A 19,654-nucleotide genomic window follows, 5' to 3' on the forward strand; every position below is an offset into this window, starting at 1 on the left:
ACACACACACACACACACACACACACACACACACACACACGGCTTCCTAGCATCAGGGAGGAATACTGAAATGCCAAAAATGATCCCTACTCCCCGCAGACTGCTCAGGGTAGGTCAGTTTGCAAAGCAATGAGAAAAAGACCTGAAACAGTTATTTTCTCCATAGCCGTGATTCAACACTGTTTCATCAGTCTCTCCTTAGGCTGCTCTACTAGGAGTGCACTGCTCAGACTGCCCTCAGGGCTCTGAGTCCAGTCTCCATTCTCAGGGAAATTTCTTTAACCAAGATGTTGAGCTATTCAGGGGGCAAACTGACTTGAGCTGTACGACAGGACAGTCACAGCGGTCACAAGGAAGTGGCCTTTACACACACTCCTGTGAGCAAAGGGAGCAAGGACAGCTGTCAGCAAGAAGTCCTGACAGTGCTGCCTCCGGAAATGTGATTGCAGGGCAGTAGGAAGCAAATGCTGCAATTTATTTAACCTTAATTCTTCCTTTGTTTTAAAAAGGGAGGGTGGCTATCAAGTACTTTGCTGAACTCTTATGAAAAATAATTTAGTTACATATAAAATGCCTAGCATATGCTTGGTTCATGGTAGGTGCCATATACAGATACTATTTTTTTTCAGCTTTATTGAGATATAGTTGACATATAACATTATGTGAGTTTAAGGCGTACAAAGTGTTGATCTGATACACTAGCCAGTGATTACCACCATACCGTACACCTGCATCACACCTTACACCTGCATCACATCGCATAATTCCTACTTCTTTTTCCTGGTAAGAACATTTCAGATCTACTCTGGTAGCAACTTTCATGTATATGATACAGTATCATTAGCTATAATCACCATGCTGTACCTTAGATCCCCAGAGCTTGTTCATCTAATATCTGGAAGTTTTTACCCTTTGACCAACATCCCCCTTTCCCCCATCCACCATTCTAGTCTCTGTTTCTGAGTTCAGCTTTTTTTAGATTCTACATATAAGTGAGATCATATAGTACTTGTCTATATCTGTCTGACTTACTTCACTGAGCATAATGCCTTCAAGGTCCATCCATGTTGTCGCACACAGCAGGATTTCCTTCTTTCTTGTGGCTGAATACTATTGTGTTGTGTATATATATATATATATATATATACGTATATATATATATACGTATATATATATATATATATATACATCGCATACAGGTATTATTTTATTTTTTATTATTTATTTATTTATGGCTGCGTTGCGTTGGGTCTTCGTTGTTGCGCACAGGCTTTCTCTAGTCGTGGAGAGCAGGGGCTACTCTTCGTTGTGGTGTGTGGGCTTCTCATTGCGGTGGCTTCTCGTTGCGTAGCACAGGCTCTAGGCACGTGGGCTTCAGTAGTCGTGGCTCATGGGCTCAGTAATTGTGGCTCACGGGCTCTAGAGCACAGGCTCAGTAGTTGTGGCGCATAGGCTTAGCTGCTCCGCGGCATGTGGGATCTTCCTGGACCAGGGCTCAAACCCGTGTCCCCTGCATTGGCAGGCGGATTTTTAAAATTTATTTATTTATTTTTGGCTGTGTTGGGTCTTTGTTGCGGAGCACGGGCTCTAGGCACGTGGGCTTCAGTAGTTGTGGCACACAGGCTCAGTAGTTGTGGCTCACGGGCTCTAGAGCACAGGCTCAGTAGTTGTGGCACACGGGCTTAGTTGCTCCACGGCATATGGGATCTTCCCGGACTAGGGCTCGAACCCGTGTCCCCCGCATTGGCAGGCGGATTCTTAACCACTGCGCCACCAGGAAGTCCCACAGATATTATTTTAAAGCCTATTAGACCATAAACTCCCTGGTGGCAGCGACAGTGCTTGGCACTGTAGCAAACCATCGAAAATTAATGGAATGAATGAATGAACGACTGAAAGAATAAATGCATACTAAAGGCTCAGTGCTAGGGATAAGGAAGGGAGCTGCTAGACTAGGAGAAGCAAAGGTCAGGAATACCGAGTTCAGAGGCCAGCACCAGGGCGGTCCTATGACTCGGCTGGAGACACTGTCACAGAAGCTGCCAACAACTGCTTACACTTAGCACAGCGCTGCATTTACAAAGAAGAATCTGGGGCTTCCCCGGTGGCGCAGTGGTTGAGAGTCCGCCTGCCGATGCCGGGGACGCGGGTTCGTGCCCCGGTCCGGGAAGATCCCACGTGCCGCGGAGCGGCTGGGCCCGTGAGCCATGGCCGCTGAGCCTGCGCGTCCGGAGCCTGTGCTCCGCAACGGGAGAGGCCACGACAGTGAGAGGCCCGCGTACCGCAAAAAAAAAAAAAAGAAGGGAGAAAGGGCAGACTTGATAGCTTATCTCAAAAAAGCTACTAATGAGTAATAGTTGGCCACTGCCTTTTTATTATGAAACAAATGTCTCATGACTTCTTACGTGTACCGTATTTAAATTGATCTCATATAGCAGAACTCAGATCATGAACGGATGATGTAGTATTTCTGTCCTGATTTGAATAAGATTGGCTTGTGGCTAAATGAATATGGTCAGCTTTTTGAATTTTGATAGTAATTCTGGTTCAACAAGTACTATCACTGTTTTCCCCTTCTAAAGAGATGATTAAACTGGAATAAGGAATGTTAAACTTTTCAGGGATATGGTGAATGCCTTCTCAAACCCTATAGGAGATTGGTTTTAGATTTAGATTTCTATAACTGGTTATATTAATATATTTAAATACTGAGAGGCTCCCTTCACTGTCTCATAGACGAGCAAAATTCACCTGTGTTTCAAGTTGTGTTCATTTGCCTGTTAAAGCAAGGGCTGAAGATACACTGACAATGTCCATTTTATCTTTTTGGTCTTAACTATGCCAATTTAATTAAAATTCTTTATCTAAAGTTTAAAAAATAAAATAAAAATAGAAAGAAGAATCCAGAAAGCTTCTGCTGTTTTCCAGATGAGCACGCTGAGGTCCTGAGTTGCTTGCTTTTGTCCGCCCCCATCCCCTTAAACCCCGATGAGGAAGGGGGGCATAGGACATCCCTCCGAGCTCAGATAAGTGACATAAGTGATGTGGTGCAGCGAAGCGGGGCAATGGAACCCCCTCCCCCCATGCATCCTAACTTCCCACCGCAGGCTCTTTTCTCTGAACCGCATGTTGCTTCCCAGGCCCACAAAGGACAAAACGTGTTAGAACAGAACTGAAAACAAATCCAACAGCGTAAGGCATAGACAGATTCATAAAATTAGCCAAGGTTTTTTTGGGCATTTTGGTCCTTGTCTGTCCAAGACACACAGAAATAATATGAGGTACTTCTAAAGACACCGTGGGTGAAAACCACGGGGCCCAGGGGAGTCTTCCCGGCCTGCTCAGCAGCCTCCTTCCCGGGTCCAGTTTCGGGCATTGATGAAGAGCTGGAGCCAGGGGGAGGTGGTCATAGTGTCAAACGGAGGGGGTCGCCACGCCCACTGCCAAGGCCTCACAGACCGCTCAGGGTGAGGCATGAGAGCCAGGTGGCGGCCATCGGGGGAGCAGATGCCAGCCATGCCCCCTGGGGACCCGTTGGGATTCAGGGGGTACTGTTCCGTGGGGTTGCCGTCATCGTCTGCCCAGTGCAGCGGAGCCAAGCCCCTGGCCTCAATCTGGGCTTGGAGTTCCGGGGAAGAAAATGCCATGTAACCTGGGGCAGAAGGAGGGAGGAGGGAAGGAGGGACGTGAGAGCAGAGCTCCCTGGCATCCTCCCCGACCCTTGCCCTCAGGCCCTCCCCGACTCCCCGGAGCCTGACCTTCCCCGTGGGCGCTCCAGATGGGCAGCACGGCACCCTCCATCCCTCGCAGCATAAGGGCCGGCCCGGGCCCCACTCGCACGCTGGCCCAGCGCGACTCGAAGCGCCCAGACCGGTTGTGGCGCAGCAGGAGGCCGGGCCGGGCCGGCCAGGACTCGTGGCCCATCTCTGCCGCCTCGTCACCAGGACTGCCTCCCACCCAGCCCAGCAGGGCCAGCAGCTGGCAGCCGTTACACACGCCCAGGCTGAAGGTGTCTGGCCGCTGCCGGAAGCGCCTCAGCTCAGCCCCGGCCTGGGGGTTAAAGGTCACAGCAGCTGCCCACCCTAGGAGGGAACAGGAGGCTGGGGTGAGCACCGGAATGAGGGGGGACCGTCGCCCTTCCATCCCAGCGTGCCCCATTACACTCGCCCAGGACCTCCCCCCTTTGCAGAGCTCAGGGCAAACGCCGGGGAAAAAAATCAGGTTTAACTGATTGAAACAGATGTTGCCAACTCCTGGGCCTGAGACGGCGAGTTTTCTGCTTAGGCCGCAGAGCATTTTCAAAATTTTTTATTCAGTTGCCTAACATTTAATCAGGATTTCCGGCTTGTCTTGAGAAACAGAAAGATCTGGCTGTGCCGAGCCTGCTTTCCGACAGGACAGCCTGCTGGAGCTGAGTAGCAGCTGCCGCTTCTCACAGGGCACAGTGCCACCCAGCCCACCTGCCTCACAAGCTACCTGCAGAGGGCTTCCCTGGTGGTGCAGTGGTTGAGAATCCACCTGCCAATGCAGGGGACACGGGTTCGAGCCCTGGTCCGGGAAGATCCCACACGCCACGGAGCAACTAAGCCCGTGCGCCACAGCTACTGACCCTGCGCTCTAGAGCCCGCGAGCCACAAATACTGAGCCCGTGTGCCACAACTACTGAAGCCCGCGTGCCTAGAGCCCGTGCTCCGCAACAAGAGAAGCCACCACAACGAGAAGCCTGCGCAATGCAATGAAGAGTAGCCCCCGTTCGCTTCAACTAGAGAAAGCCCGCGTGCAGCAACGAAGACTCAGTGCAGTCAATGAATGAATGAATGAATGAATGAATGAAAAAAAAAGGCTACCTGCAGGCCTCCTGGCGGCTGGCCCAGAATGAATGCGCTCACGCTCCCCCAGCCAGCCTTATGGAGGCGAGAGGCCAGTTCTCAGTCAAGGTAGAAGGGGGCTAAGGCAGCTCCTCAGGAACGTGCGGGGAGCGAGTGGGCAGGGCCGCACACCCACCTTTGGCAGAGCCCAGGACGTCCGCGTAGCTGAAGCCGCCCACGAAGGCCATGCCTTGGAACGTGTCCAGCCTGACGGCTCCAGAGCAGAGGTCCTGCATGGTCACGTCCCACACCTGGCAGGAGGGGGAGGGCAAGTGTCAGACAGCCCATGGCCCAAAGCCCAGCCCCGGCTCTGCCGGGCAAGCTGCTCACCTCAAACCCAGCCAAGTGGAAGGCATCGGCCATCTCCCGGTCTCCGTTACTGCCTTCTTCTCGAAAGATGGCAACGCGGGGGGCGGGGCCACCTGGGGGGGAGGAATGTCCTTGTGCCAGAGGGTTACTTCCGCACCCCAGCGCCCCAGACACCTTGTCCAGGGCAGGCCCCACATCCAAGCCTTGGGCTCCTCCCCAAAGTGCCCAGGCAGCCAAGCCACTACACACATTTCCTCACCAGGCTCATGAGGCACGGAAGCTGTGGGAAAGGTGGGGGGCAGGCAGTAGGTGGGCCCCGTCCGCTCCCTCAGACCCCCTTCTTCCTGGGCCACACAGTGGGGCTCTGCCTGCAGCCGATCCAGCTGGAAACTGGTCTCCTCCCAGAGGGCTCGTAGCTGCCCAACAGGCTCCTCCAGAACGACAGCCCCGTTCACTGATACCCGGACCTAGAGAGGGGGGCAGATCTTTCAGGGGCTGAGAGCAAAGATGTCCACGTTGGGCCCCCTCCAAGGCTGGCAAACCACGACCTTCCCTCTGCAGGCCTGCCATTCCTCACTTCCTCACCATGGCGTGGGGCCCGGCGCTGCCCGTGCGGCCCAGCTCCAGGCAGTGGAGGCCAGCCTCCCGGTAACGTGTCAGCACTTGGGCCAGGTCTGGCTCTTGCACCTCCAGCACCAAGCCTGGCTCCTCAGCGAACAGTACAGGCAGCGCTGGGAGAGTAACAGAGGGGTCAAGGTGACTAGGGTATTGCCAGGGACTCAGAGGTGGAGTCAGGTGGCTATGGCTAAAGGAACGAAGGCAGGGGTCAGGGATGGGGTGAGGCCTGGGAAAGCAGGACCAAGGATGTGGCCTCAGGGTCTGCAGGAGGTTTCAGAGGTGCCACCTGGCTCAGTGGTCAGAAAAGACAGCAAGGGACTCAGGGGAAAAGGAGTTGGGGACACTCTACTCTTTAATAGGACATGGGGTCCGCAGGATGGGGCAGGCAGCCCAGGCTGGAACCTAGACCTCAGGCTCCTCACCATTGACCCCAGTGGCAGGGACGGCCACCTCTATCCCACAATTCCCAGCAAAGGCCATCTCTAGCAGGCAGGTGATGAGACCTCCGTCACTGACATCGTGGCCTGAGCAGAGGAGGCGGTCTGGAGGAAGGAATAAAATGCTCGGCAGCCTTGGGACCCAAACCTGGCGGCCCCGCCTCCCTTCTGACAGTCGGGAGGGGGCGGGGGCGAGAGTGTGGGCTCGCTCAGAGAACCAGAGAGAAGGGCGTCAGACCCCTCTTGGCCCCCCCGCACATGCTCAGCTGGTCAGTGCCTGCCCCATGTCAGCCACAGGCACCGTCTCCTTCAGGGCCTCACTCACCTTTCAGCAGCCCCTGGGTGATGCCGAAGGCTCGCACCAAGTTCTCGGGAAGGTCCAGATCGGGAGGCTGCTCACCGAGCTGCGAGAAGCACTGGGCCAGAGCTGTGCCCCCGAGCCGATGGCGCCCAGGACTCAGAGGCACGTAGAGCAGGTGGCCTGGGGAGACAGGGGCACGGTGAGGGGAGATGGCTGGCTCAGGAGAAGCCCTCCCGCCGTGCTCACTGAAGTTCCCAGGACGTGGTGAGGCACCCAGACCACCAGCCCCAGAAGGCACCATGCCCCAGTGCTGAACGAGGGGGCCCAGCACTCACGAAGCAGACCCCAAACAAAGGACCAAGCTGTGAATCCACAGTGCACCGAGGAGAGGGAAGAACCCATACCTCTCCCTCCGGGACACTTGAGGTCTGGGGTCACAGTGGCTGTAATGTCTGGACAGACAGCATAGGCTGAGATGACCAGCGACCCTGCAGAGCAAGGAGTGGAGAGTGAGGCGCAGCCTGGCCCACAGACCCGCCCCTCGCCCTTGGGCGCCCAGAGCTCACCAGGAGCCCGCACGGTCTCAGCGCCAACCCGGGCGGCCATGCTGAGGGAGTCCTTGCCACCATCCACTGCCACACCCAGGGCCGCCATCACGGCTGCCACAGCCCCACAGGCGTCGGCCAGAGCCGCGCCCTCCCCCGGGAGCTTGGCCGCCCACATCCAGTTCCCGCTGCATTTCACGTCCTGGGAAGTGGCAGAGACTCGTGTTAGGGAGGGAGGGCGGTGTGGAGAGGCTGCGGGCAGAGGGGTGAGCAGGCGGTGGTTGCGTCTGCGTCCCAGAGGCCGGGGGCTCCAGGGCAGAAGCAGCAGGGGACTCACCCGGAGGTCGGTGACCAGAGCAAACACCAGGTTGGTGAGGGCTTCGGCCACGGCCAGCCGGGCAGCAACCTTGGGGTCCAGCAGGCTCTTGACGGGCTGCTCTCCCAGGGCTGTGGCAGCCCCTACGAGCTCCTGGTGACTCAGTGCCACCACCGCCACGTCTGCCAGAGGGGTCTGCAGGGGTCCCACACACTGCTGCTGTGCCACCAGGCCGCCCACGGAGCGGTCCACCTGCAGAACCAGGTGGAGTTAGCAAGAGGCCAAGGGACAGGGACAAGGGGGTGGAAGGAGGCCTGGCTCACCCTGGACACAACAAGGCTCGGGGTGGACAGCAGGGGCTCAGGCCATCGGGGTAGCTGCCCTACCCCTACCACGTCCCCCTCAGGCCCGGTGGGCTCCCACAGCCATCCCCTGGGCTGGGCGAGCAGAGGGAAGGGCGCAGAGGGCTGAGAGGGCGGAGCAAGGGTGCGGGGCAGACCTTGCTGGTGAGGTAGCGCTTGCTGGCCACCGCAGGCAGCCTGAGGACCCGCGCCAGGGCCTGGCGCACGCTCAGCCCTGGGGGCAAGGCCAGGGGCCGCAGCACGGGGAGACTCCTCTGGAGGAAGAACTCCTGCAACACAGGTGGCAACAGTGGTGTGAGCGCCTGGGGAGGTGCTGGGCACACAGGTGACAAAGCACGTGTAGGGCAGATGCTGGTCTGAAGGGCTGGGCCAGAGAAGGAGAAACCTCCCGCCCCCCCCACATACCTTCCGGGGCATGTTGCCCAGCACCCAGTCCAGATCCAGGTCCACAGGGGTCGGGGGAGGTGTTGGGGGGGCGTCCCCCTGGCCATCTCTTCCCATAGGACACTCCCGGTCATCCACCAGCACTATCTGTAGACCACAGGGACGCCGCCCAGAGAGAACGAGACAATGACCACCAGCAGGGGATAAACACTTCTGGAAAGCCGGGCAGAGGTGCTCTGTCCACCCCACTTGGCTTCTCCTGTTGAGCCCCCCGGCCCCACGCTGGTCCCCACGGCGCCCATGCTCTCGTCTCTTTCCTGAGACACTCTCCCTCCTGGGCAAGCCCACGCACAGCATCTGTTACCGACTCCCTGAGCCAACTCACCCTCCTGTCTCCCGTGATGGTGCCCACAAAGCAAACTGGGCAGCGTTCCCGGGCGCTGACACGACTCAGGAAGTCCCGGTCGGGGAGCTTCAGCAGAAGTGCATTTGACTCCTGGTACTCTGCCCCCCAGATTTCCAGGGCGTTCAGGGTCGGGTCCCCGAGCTGCACATCCATGGGGGAGGACGAAAGGGAAGGGTCAGCGGGTGCTCCCAAGTCTCATGTTCTTGCTGGGAGTGGGGGACAGATGGGTGGGGCCGGCTGGGACTGACAGGGGCAGGGAGACAATCAGACTTCAGGGAGGAGACCCACCTGGAAGCGGCTGGTATAAATGACGGCTCCGGCTGGGTCACTCAGCTCCTTCAGGACGTTGCCTGGTGAGAGGGTTTCCGGGAGAGGCTCTCATCTGGCCCTGGTCAGTACCAGGCAAACAAAAGGCCGTTCCCAGCCTCCAAAGGAGCCCCTAATTCTGTGCATCCCTGTTTGAACCGCTACTGCACCCTCTCCAGCGACTAACCCTGAGCCTGTCCAGAACGTGTAGTGGGTGCAGAGTGGGGCCCAGAGCTAGCTGGTTGGTTGCAGATCCGCGATACCTCTCCCCAGACTGAACCTGGCAGGAGACCAGGTAGGCCTGGTCCTCTGTCCCAACCCCTCCTCTCACCATTGCCGCCGGCACCCTGGTCATGAAGGCTGCAGATGGGGTTTCCTCCGGGGGCCTCCACGCAAGCCCGGATCACACGGTTCATCTTCTGTTCCATCTCTGGGTCTCCCCGCTGCACAGCCCCAAGGTCCAGGTCGCTGGCATTGTCTCCCTGCACCTGGGAGGACAGATGGCACATCTCAGCTCAGGGGGGCTGGGAGCTCACACCCCACCCATGCATGGGGCCCAGAGATGTCATGGAGTTGGCACCTGAGCTATTTGCACTTGCCTGCACGGACGAAGCAGCTCCGCCCCCGACTCCAATCCTGTAGACAGGACCCCCAACCTTCACAACATCCATACCTGCGAGGAAGGAGGGCTGAATCAGAACACCCGGGAAGTGACCAGACATGTGAGAACGAAGCAGTGTGAGGATAAAGGGAAGCTGGTATTAGAGGAGAGCAATCAAAATTCTTTGATTGGGTAAATACACTTTGAGGAATTTACCCTCCAGATTTATTCGCACAGGTACAAAGCACCTACGTACAAAATTAAATACTGCAGCATTATTTGTATTACCAAACACAAGAAATAATCTAAATGCTAACAACAGAGAACTGGTTAAATAAATTGTGGTATAAGCCATATAATGAAAAACTAAGCCACCGAAACAGAGAATTTTTTTTTTTGGCTATGCCGCACGGCTTGCAGGATCTTAGTTCCCCAGCCAGAGATTGAATCCAAGCCCTCAGCAGTGAAAGCACAGAGCCCTAACCGCTGGACCGCCAGGGACTATCCCCAAAAAAGAGAGTTACATATGAATATAATGAAGTAATCTGATCTCATCAGTATGAAATGATCTCCAAGTATATTGCTAAGCTGAAATAAAGCAAGGTGCAGAAGTACGCCTACCCACTTGGAACAGCATCAACAAGAATAAAATACTTAAGACTTACACACTGAAAATTATGAAATATCTTAGGAGGCCTAAATAAATTGAAAGAGATCTCATGCTTATAGATCGGAAGACTTCATATTGTTACAATGGCAATACTCCCCAAAGCGAACTGCAGAGTCAACACAATCAGCCACCTTTTTCAAAGAAACTGACCGGCTGATCCTAAAATTTATATGGAAATTCGAGGGACCTAGAACAAAGCCAAAACAATCTTGAAAAAGAAGAACAAAATTGAAGGACTCATACTTTCTGCTTTTAAACTTACTGCAAAGCTACAGTAATCAAGACAGTGTGTTACTAGCAGAAGGAGACAGGTTGATAGATAGATAGGTCATTGGAATAGAACTGTGAGCCCATAAATGAGCCCGAACATTTATAGCCAACTGATTTTTGGCAAGAGTCCCAAGACAATTCAATGGGGGTAAGAACAGTTTTTTTCAAAAAGGATTTTGTTAGAACAACTGGATATCCACATGTGAAAGAAGGAAGTTGGATCCCTACTTCATACCATATACAAAAAATTCAAAATGTATCAGAGACCTAAACGTGAAAGCTAAAAGCTATAAAAGTATTACAAGAGAATATATGAGTCAATCTTGGTGACCTTGGCTTAGGCAGTGGTTTCTTAGTCATGACACTATAAGCCAGAAGCCACAAAGAAAAAATATACAGATAAATTATACTTTACCAAAATTAAAAACATTTGTGCTTCAGGGGACACCATGAAGAAAGTAAAAAGACAACCCACAGAATGGAAGAAAATATTTGCAAATCATTTACCTATCAGATAAGGGGCTAGTACCCAGAATATGCAAAGAACACTAACTTACACTCCAAAAAAAAAAAAGACAAACCAATTTAAAATTGGCCAAGGACATGAACAGATATTTCTCCAAGGAAGCTATACAGATAGCCAAGAAACAGGAAAAGATGCTTAACATCCTGAGTCATTAGGGAAATGCAAACCCAAACTACCATAAGATACTACTTCACATCCACTATGATGGCTATAATCAAAGAGACAGATAAGCGTTGGCAAGGATCTGGAGAAATCGGAACCTTCACGCACTGCTGAGGGGAATGTAAAATGGTGCAGCTGCTTCAAAGACTGAGTACAGTTATCATGTGACCTAGCAAGTCCACTCCTAGTTACCTACCCAGAAGAATTCAGAACGTAAGTACATAGGAAAACTGGTACACAAATGTTTATAGCAGGGCTTCCCTGGTGGCACAGTGGTTAAGAATCCGCCTGCCAATGCAGGAGCCCTGGTCCGGGAAGATCCCACATGCCTCAGAGCAACCAAGCCCGTGCACCGCAACTACTGAGCCTGGGCTCTAGAGCCAGCGAGCCACAGCTACTGAAGCCCGTGCGCTTAGAGCCCGTGCTCCGCAACAAAAGAAGCCACTGCAATGAGAAGCCCGCGCACCACAACGAAGAGTAGCCCCCGCTCGCCACAACTAGAGAAAGCCCGCGCGCAGCAACGAAGACCCAGCGCGGGCAAAATTAAATAAATAAATAAAATGTTTATAGCAGCATGATTCATAATAGCCGAAAAGCAGAAACAACCCAAATGTCTACCAACCGATGAATGGAGAGACAAAATGATATAGCAACACGATGGAATATTATTCAGCCATAAAAAGGAATGAAGTACTGATACGTACTATAATATGGATGAACCTTTAAGACACCATGCAAAGTGAAAGAAGCCAAACACAACATTTATAACAGGGAAATTTATCGAGACAGAAAGTAGATTATTGGTTTCCAGAGGCCGAGGAAGGGGGCATGGGGAGTGACTGCTCATGGGTGCAGGGTTTCTTTCTGGGATGATGAAAATGTTCTGGAATTAGTGGTGATTGATGTACAACTTTGTGAATATGCTAAAACCACTGACTTGTACACTTTACAAGGGTAAACTTTATGTTACGTGAATTACATCTTAATAAAATGGTTATTAAAAAAATGGGTGGGGAATTCCCTGGCGGTCCAGTGGTTAGGACTCAGCGCTCTCACTGCTGGGGCCCCGGGTTCGATCCCTGGTCTGGGAACTAAAATCCCATAAGCTGCGCAGCGAGGCCAAAAAGAAAAAAAAAGGTGTGCACACATGCTATTTGTTTAAACAAGGGGGGGCAAATATACACATGGGTCTGTTTATGTATGCAGGAAAAACCTCTGGTAGCGTACAAAAGTAACCAATTAACATTGGTTATCTCTAGGGAGGGAAACTGGGTGGCTGAAGGTCAGGGGAAGGAGAGTTTCCACTGTATAACCTTTCTTTGCTTTTTAAATTCTGAGCCATGTGACAGGTCACCCATTCAATAAATGGTACCTGGCCTTTATCTTGATTCCACCACAGGTCCTAGCACGGTGCCCAGCACCCGATGGGTGCTCAGTAAATGTCGACCGATTGAACTGAGCTTGCAGATAAAAACAGGCCCTGGATAAACACTGGCTGCCTTGACTTAGCAGGGTGGGCCTCTGCCATGCAGAAGTCAACCCAGGAAGAAACAGGCCACACAGACTGAGCCTGCCCCACTGGCATAAAGCCCTGCCCTGCCTTGAAAGCCTGTACCGGGGAGAGGAGACATGAGCTGGGAGATAAAGAACAAACCACTGAAGTTCCTCTAAATTCCACTCCTGTGGCTGCCACGTGCTGGGGAGAAAGCTGGCTGGACCTGGTAGAGAGGTGGTGGGCTCTTACCTGGCTCTGGGGGCTCCTTGCTCACATGCTCAGCTTCCATGGACCCAATGCCTCCACTAAACATGATGGGCTTGATCCACTCACGCCGCTGGCCATCTGGGAGCTGGAGGCCCAAGGAACGGGCAAAGCCTGGAGCGTGGATGGCACAGGGACAGGGGACAGGGTCTAGTCGGCCAGGCTCCTCAGCGCTCACTGGGTCACACAACTCACCCCACCCCGCCTCTGGGACTGTTATCCCCCACGCCCCCGCAAGCCTCACCAGCCAGAACTGGTTCTCCAAACTTGTTGCCGTAGTCAGAAGCCCCATTACTGGCCTCTATGGCAATCTCCAGGGGTCGGGCAAAGTTCCCAGGATACTGGAAGCTTGGATCCTCCCAGGGCATACTGTAACCTGGGCAGGAAGGAGAAAGATGGGTGGACTGTAAAGACGGAAGATGGAGGAGTCACGGCCCTTCAGGAAGAGTCTGACTCTTGGGACCAGAGTTCTTAACACTTTCCAAGAAACTGGACTTTGGGACTTCCCTGGCTGTCCAGTGGTTAAGACTTCCCCTTCCAGTTAGGGGGGTGGGGGACGGAGGGTGTGGGTTCGATCCCTGGTCGGGGAGCTAGGATCCCGCGTGCCTCGCAGTCAGAAAACCAAAGCATAAAAGCAGAAGCAATAAACAAATTCAACAGAGACTTTAAAAACCGTCCACATCAAAACAAAACAAAACAAAACAATTGGATTTGGGGGGCAGTTGATGGCCGTAAGTCCAACCCAGTACCACGATTATTTTTGGCTAAGTAGATACTGGTTTATAAAGAAAATTGTGGTTCTGCAAAGCCAGATCTGGGTCTTCCTTGGCCTACTGTCCTCACAACCATTGTTGGCGAAAGGCCAGCTATTCTAGAGCCCTCCCTCCCAAGAAAAGGTACCCATGATGACCCTTTGACCTAAGAGATAACAGTGTCCAGTGCCTGCCAGGACAAGGGATCTGGAAGGGGAGATGGGTAGAGAGGAAAGAGACGGGACCTGGGATGTGCAGGTTTCCAAAGCAATAGCCAGCAGTGCCAGCCACCACGTGGGCCCCGCGGCCTGTGCACTGGACATCTCGGATCCGGCCCCCTGTGCCAGTGGTCGCACCGCTGAAGGGGGCTACTCCTGTGCAGAGAGAGGGAGGGTACGGGTACTGAAAAGGCAAACTCCACCTCTGACCACCCCACTGAAAGTAAGGACATGCAGCCAACCTGCTGGTCCCCAGGTGGACCTGGGGCCTTTGCCCTACCCTATACTCTGACCCTGCCTATCCCTCCTGGGGACTCATCTCACCCGTGGGGAAGTTGTGGGTCTCTGCCGTGAAGACGACATGTCTCAGCCCCTGACGTTGCCGGAAGCAGCTTGGCCGTGAGGGGTCCTCGGGACGCAGGAATTGGACTTCCTTCCCCTGGATTGCACTGTGGACACATCCGTTCTGAGTCTCACTTCCTTCCTGGCATCTGCACTTACCCCACCAGAGCCTGGGGCCTCCCATTCCCTGGGTCTGAGGTCACCCCAGCTGAGGGCACAGCCCACCTGCTGTTGTCACAGAACTTGAGGACGTTGTTGGGGTGCGAGGATGCCTGGGTGCTCATGATGGACTCAAACAGCGAGTGTGCCAGCTCCTGCCCATCCACGTGGAGTCGGCCTTTGAAGAACCAGTGTCGGCTGTGCTCACTGCAGGGGGTGACGTGGGGAGGGAAAGGCAGGGTGGAAACATGGGTCATTTCTCAGGCCTTGCCATGTCTTCTCATCAGCATAAATGGCAGAGTTACGGCCACAGGTCAAAACAGATTCCAGAAGTCATAAGCTTCCAACAGTCTGTCATTGTGGATGGTCCAGATCCAGCGTGAAGATAAAACCAAGATGTGAATGCAGACTACGGGATGGATGGGGAACCCAGGTACTCAGACAGACTCAGGGAGGCCCCTAGGCCAAGAGAGAGCCATGCAGAGTCCCTGCGGTCTTCCCTTCCAACCTCCACGGGCTCAGACATCAGAATGTCCCCATTCCTCCCCACCTATTGGACTGAGCCAAGTCGAAGGCCTCCACAGTGCTGGGGTTCCGCTGCAGCTCCTGAAAGCGCTTGGTGTAGAAATCCAGGTCCCAGGAGTCTAGGGCCAGACCTAGGAGACAACCACCAGAAGAGCTGACTGTGGGACTCAGCACCCCTACTAGCCTGGCCTGGGCCTTCCTCCAGGGACCCCTGCGCACCTAGCTCCTGGTTGGCTTTCTCCAGGGCAGACCGGCCCTCGGCCAGTATGTCAATTGGGCCGCCGAGGGGTGCTGGGGTGCACCCCAGGGAGAAGCTCTGGATGGGACAGGGGAAGTGCTGCTCCGTCATCCGGTCATGCAGGGTAGCCAGGGCGACGGCCTCCAGCTCAGCCGAAGGCGGGTGGGCAAACTAGGGGTGGAGACACACACAGAAGGCGAGGGGTGCAGGGTTGAAGAATGGACAAGATGGTCCACCCTCGTTCTCCAAGCCACACAGGACCAGCCCACTGCTAGCCTCTCTGGCACCTTTGTTCAGATTAGAAAAAGACGCTCCTTCCAGGCATGAGTCCCTGTCAGCACGCACAGATTAGTAAGGGGAGCACAGGCTGGGTTTCTGTCCTATTCACTCCTTGACCAGGTGGCCTCAGGCAGTGAACAACCTGCAAACAGGGCAGGCGTCAAAGCAGGTACTCCTCCCCCTGCTTCTCAGCGTTTCCTTAGAGTTTAAGACCCAAAATCTCTTCCGCTTCCTCCTCCTGATGCCCACCTGGCTGCCTACAAGCTCACCGAGAGCAGGTAGCGCCGGGTCGGCTCCACACGGTCCACGGCCCCCAGCCCCGCAGCCTGGCACACTGACACGATGTTGCTGGATGTTGGCGTGGAGAAGTTCAGCCTGTGGATTGGTTAGGACCAGATGGTTAGAGCCCCAGCTGAGAAGGTGGATCCTGCCCACTGCTGTCCAGGCAATCTCCCACCTCTACTTACCACCCTCCCGCACCTGCCCACACCGCTGGCCTCCAGCCTCAGACCTGGGCACCAAGAAACCTGCTTTCAAAGGTCATTCAAATCAAACCGTAACTGTTCCTGTAGCAACAAAATGCTTCAATTTCAACTTCTCAGGATACAACGTGTCATATTTCCAGAACATGCCTGGCAGCTGGCTCAGTCTTCAAAGGTATCTTCCCACATGGGGAAAGCATGTGCCCAGCTTTCTAGGCGGGGAGTAGGATGAAGGGAAAACAAGTCTCCCAAGGACCGCAAAAGGAGGAAGAGGAATGAAAGTGGAAGGGGTGGCAGTGTGTCTGGAAAGGCTGACGGGCTCTGGACCAGGGAACGAGCTACCCGAGGCTGAGACACGTGCCTGGGCCCGACCTCCAGCAGCAGGTCAGTGGGGCCGGGAAGGAGCCAGGACTCCTGAGCGACATCGTCCAGTAACAAGGGGCAGCCAAACAGCCACGTCAGCTTCTTCATCTCCTCGGCGCTCGGGGAGGACTCAGCTGCAGGGAGACAGGGCAAGGACACTCTGAGACACTGCCCCTGGCACTTGGCACCTCTCCCAAAGAATCCAGTAAGTGGCCCAACCTGTCCAGTTCACATTGTAGCACAGCTCGGTCTTGACACCCTGCAACTCTGGCAGTTCCCCTTGCAGCTTCCTTTGAGTATATTCAGAGGCTGCCCTCTCGTGGCCAGAGGGACGGACATAGAAGTGAAGGACTGAGGACATCTCTGTAGGTGTCCTCTGCTGGCGAGATGAGTTAGAAAAAATAACATTCACTAGAGCCTATCTGTTGAACTGATTTCAAGTTTCAAGGACGGCTGAGGCTGTGGAAGCATTAGGGATGTGGTGGGGGAAAGCAGTGGGGGCACTGAGGCATAAATGTATCCAGACATTTCCCGTCCAGTGTAGTCAAGGCCACAGGACTGTGGGTACCAACCTAGCACTTTAGGAGTGGGAAAGCCTTCCTAAGGGAAACGGCATCTAAGCGTGAAGGATGAGCTGGACGGGGCTGGCCAGTGAAGTCAAGTGATAGTTCCTCTACTTCACTGTTGCAAAGTATTATCTCCCTGCTCAAGGTAAATCCAAAGCCTTTAGCCTGACAGTCAAAGGCTCTCCACATCTATTCCCCAACTACTTTTCAACTTCTGATCCCACTGCTTCTCGATAGGACCCTGGCTTTACTCACTAAACCCTGCCTAGCCTCCTCACCATTCCTTTGCCCCATCCTAGAATGCCTATGCCTATCCCTATCCTGTCCAAAGCTTTCCCATTTGTCAAGGTGAGTACAGGTCTCACCAACTCTCGGAGGCCTTCTTCGCTGCTCCAGTGCTCAGGGACATCTCCCTCCTAGCAGAGCTGAGGGCTTCTGATCTGCACCATTCATTCAGCTCTGATCTCTCTCTCTCTCTCTCTCTCTCTCTCTCTCTCTCTCCCCCTCCCCCCCTCACACACACACACACACACACACACACACACGTCTCCCAGGTGTACACGCCCTCTTCCCAAGGAAGTGGGAGGAAAGGAAGCTCATTGCCTCGCTTCTTCACTTGGACAACTCATAGGCATCTCAAATCTAACTTACTCAAGGCTGACTTTGACTATTCTGTCAAGGTCACCAAAGACCGCAACGTTGCCAATCTAGAGGTCACTTAACTTCTTACCTTATTCGACCTCTCAGCAGCATTTGACTTATTCATTCTCTACTTCCTGAAGCACCCTCCTCTCTTGGCTTCTCGACACCACTCTCCTGATAGTCCTCTCTTCCTTCTGGTTGCTCCTTCTCGGTCACCTGTGCTGGCTCCTGCTCTTCTGCTCCACCTCTAAATGGTGGGTGCCCAAGACTGTGCCCTTTGTTCTCTTCCCTCTAAATGTTCCTCCTAAGAGACTTCATCTGGACCTGTGGCTTTAAATACAATCTATTAGACTGAACCAATGAGACCGCCAGCATTCAAACATGTTTGGCTCAAAATGGCAATTTCACATGACTCGAGTTACTATCTGCCAACAGATTCCATAACTTTATCCAACTCTGACTCTCCCTGAAACTCCAGACTAGTACATTCAAATGCTTAGGTGACACTGCCATATAGATGTCTCATAAACACAGATAGCCTGTTCTGGCCAAAGCAGAAATTTTGATTTATCGTTTCTCCAGACCTGTGGTTTCCCCCCATTTCCCCCATCTCGGTTAACACCACCATCATCCAATCTGTTGCTCAAGTCAAAAACACAGGAGTCGATCTTAATTTTTCTTTCCCTGAGCCCTCTCTATACCCAATCTGCCAGCGAATCCATTTCCAAACATATCCCAAATCTGTCCATGTCCTTTCCTCTCTGCTACCGTCACTCCAGTTCAAGTCAGTACCAGGACTCCCTTGGACTAATGCACCAGTAGCCCTCCTGACCAGGACCCCTGATCCTACCGCTGCCCCAACCACAATCCACTCGCCACAAGTTAGCATAAATGAGATCATGGCTTCTCATCACACACGGTATAACATTCCAACTCAGTACCCTGCTTTATGTTGTCTGGCCATTGCCTACCTCTCCAACCCTATCTCACACCACTCTCCTTCTCGCCAACAGTGCACCAAATCACACTGGCTTCTTTTCTATTACTGTTTTCTAACTTGCCAAGCTCAGTTCCGAAAGGCATTTTTCTCACCCTGCTATTTGCATGGCTAGCTTTCTTGTTATTTAAATTTCAGGTAAAATTCACCTCCTTGAAAAGGCCTTCCTTGACCAACTGCTCTGAAGTAGCCATTATGAGATGGTCTTATATGAATCTCCTATATGGTATTTATCACTATCTGACATTTTATTTTTAGCTCTGCCTTCCCCACTAGAACAAAATCTCGATGAGGGCATGAACTGTAGCTATTTTACCTCCATCAGATTACCAAGGCTTAGAACAATACCTGGGGCTTAAAAACCAAAAAATCTCAAACTTGTAGACTGACAAGTTCCAGGCCAGGTCTCATTTCAGCAACCAATGTTCCTGCCAGATCGTGATTCCTCCCATTCTCAGCGCCCCCACCCGATGCTTATGACCCCCTTTATTTATTTTTATTTTATTTTTTCCTTTGGCCGCACTTCGTGGCTTGTGGGATCCTAGTTCCCGGACCAGGGATTGAACACGGCCCTCGGTAGTGAGAGCGCTGAGTCCTAACCACTAGACTGCCAGGGAATTCCCCTTATGACCCTTTTTAAAGTTAGGCGCCTCAGTTGTCCTCCATACCATAATTCCTTCACAGGAATTATCACAACCCGAAATCATTTTGTTTATTATACCAGTTGATTTTCGTCTATCATTCCCAGTGAAACAAAAGCTCCAAGAGCACAAAGACAGGATTGTCTACATCAGGGCTGTCTCCCCAAAGACCAGCATGGTACTTGACATAAAACAGGCTGTCAACGGATTTTTTCTTGGTTGAATGAATGGTCATAGAGGTGATGAGTTTACGTGGGGTCTCCCCTGCCAGGCGTCCAACAAACGCGAACGGACACCTGCACTAACGCGGGCACCCAGGCGCCCGCTGGGCGCAGCTCGGCCTGGTGGGGATCCTGCAGCGGCTTGGATCAGGCTTTGGGTGGGTGGCTACGGGGTGAAGCATATAGGGGTATCCGGGTTTGCGCGCGGTAACCATACGCACGTGGCAGCCGTTCTCGCAGTCCCTGAGCTCCTGGAATCCTGGCGCGCCCATTTACGTCATCCGCGTGCGCCGCAGGAAGAGGCGAAGCATGAGAACGCCCCCGCCCCCTCCTGCCCGCCGGGGTCTTTTAACTTTTGTGAAAATACAGTCAGATCCGTGCAGCCAGCT

At 53.4% G+C, this 19,654-nt stretch overlaps 1 protein-coding gene across 4 annotated transcripts; it reads right to left on the bottom strand.

Annotated features, from left to right (window-relative positions):
* Positions 1-1,706: 1,706 nt before the first annotated feature.
* Positions 1,707-19,521, bottom strand: PFAS (phosphoribosylformylglycinamidine synthase). 4 transcript variants are annotated; one of them, XM_029212372.1, is made up of 28 exons: positions 17,495-19,521; positions 16,418-16,574; positions 16,197-16,332; positions 15,623-15,728; positions 15,056-15,245; positions 14,862-14,967; positions 14,378-14,518; positions 14,135-14,259; positions 13,838-13,966; positions 13,085-13,216; positions 12,826-12,954; positions 9,452-9,525; positions 9,184-9,340; positions 8,835-8,896; positions 8,526-8,687; positions 8,162-8,287; positions 7,894-8,025; positions 7,416-7,646; positions 7,100-7,280; positions 6,938-7,021; positions 6,558-6,713; positions 6,218-6,337; positions 5,763-5,908; positions 5,437-5,644; positions 5,199-5,290; positions 5,005-5,119; positions 3,759-4,082; positions 1,707-3,652 (listed from the first exon to the last, which is right to left on the bottom strand). In XM_029212372.1, exons 1-28 carry the CDS (start codon positions 17,528-17,530, stop codon positions 3,342-3,344), a joined length of 4,068 nt encoding a protein of 1,355 aa, XP_029068205.1. In that variant the 5' UTR covers positions 17,531-19,521; the 3' UTR covers positions 1,707-3,341. The 4 variants fall into 4 exon arrangements, with proteins under 4 accessions (XP_029068205.1, XP_029068204.1, XP_029068206.1 ...); XM_029212371.1 differs by having other exon boundaries at positions 16,418-16,577; XM_029212373.1 differs by lacking the exon at positions 17,495-19,521 and having other exon boundaries at positions 15,821-16,332; positions 16,418-16,517.
* Positions 19,522-19,654: the final 133 nt, after the last annotated feature.

This window comes from Monodon monoceros, unplaced genomic scaffold, assembly GCF_005190385.1.
Source record: "Monodon monoceros isolate NGI ecotype Baffin Bay Population unplaced genomic scaffold, NGI_Narwhal_1 Super_Scaffold_9, whole genome shotgun sequence".
NCBI lineage: Eukaryota > Metazoa > Chordata > Mammalia > Artiodactyla > Monodontidae > Monodon > Monodon monoceros.

What these genes read in the sequence shown, in the direction of transcription:
- PFAS (XM_029212371.1), bottom strand. Translation starts at nt 17,530, where the DNA reads ATGAATAAGTCAAATGCTGCTGAGAGGTCGAATAAG. An exon ending in TTTATACCAGCCGCTTCCAG is followed by an intron (nt 8,688 to 8,834) that starts GTGGGTCTCCTC and finishes ATGGATGTGCAG; the next exon opens with CTCGGGGACCCGACCCTGAA. An exon ending in TCCACTTGGCTGGGTTTGAG is followed by an intron (nt 5,120 to 5,198) that starts GTGAGCAGCTTG and finishes CCCTCCTGCCAG; the next exon opens with GTGTGGGACGTGACCATGCA.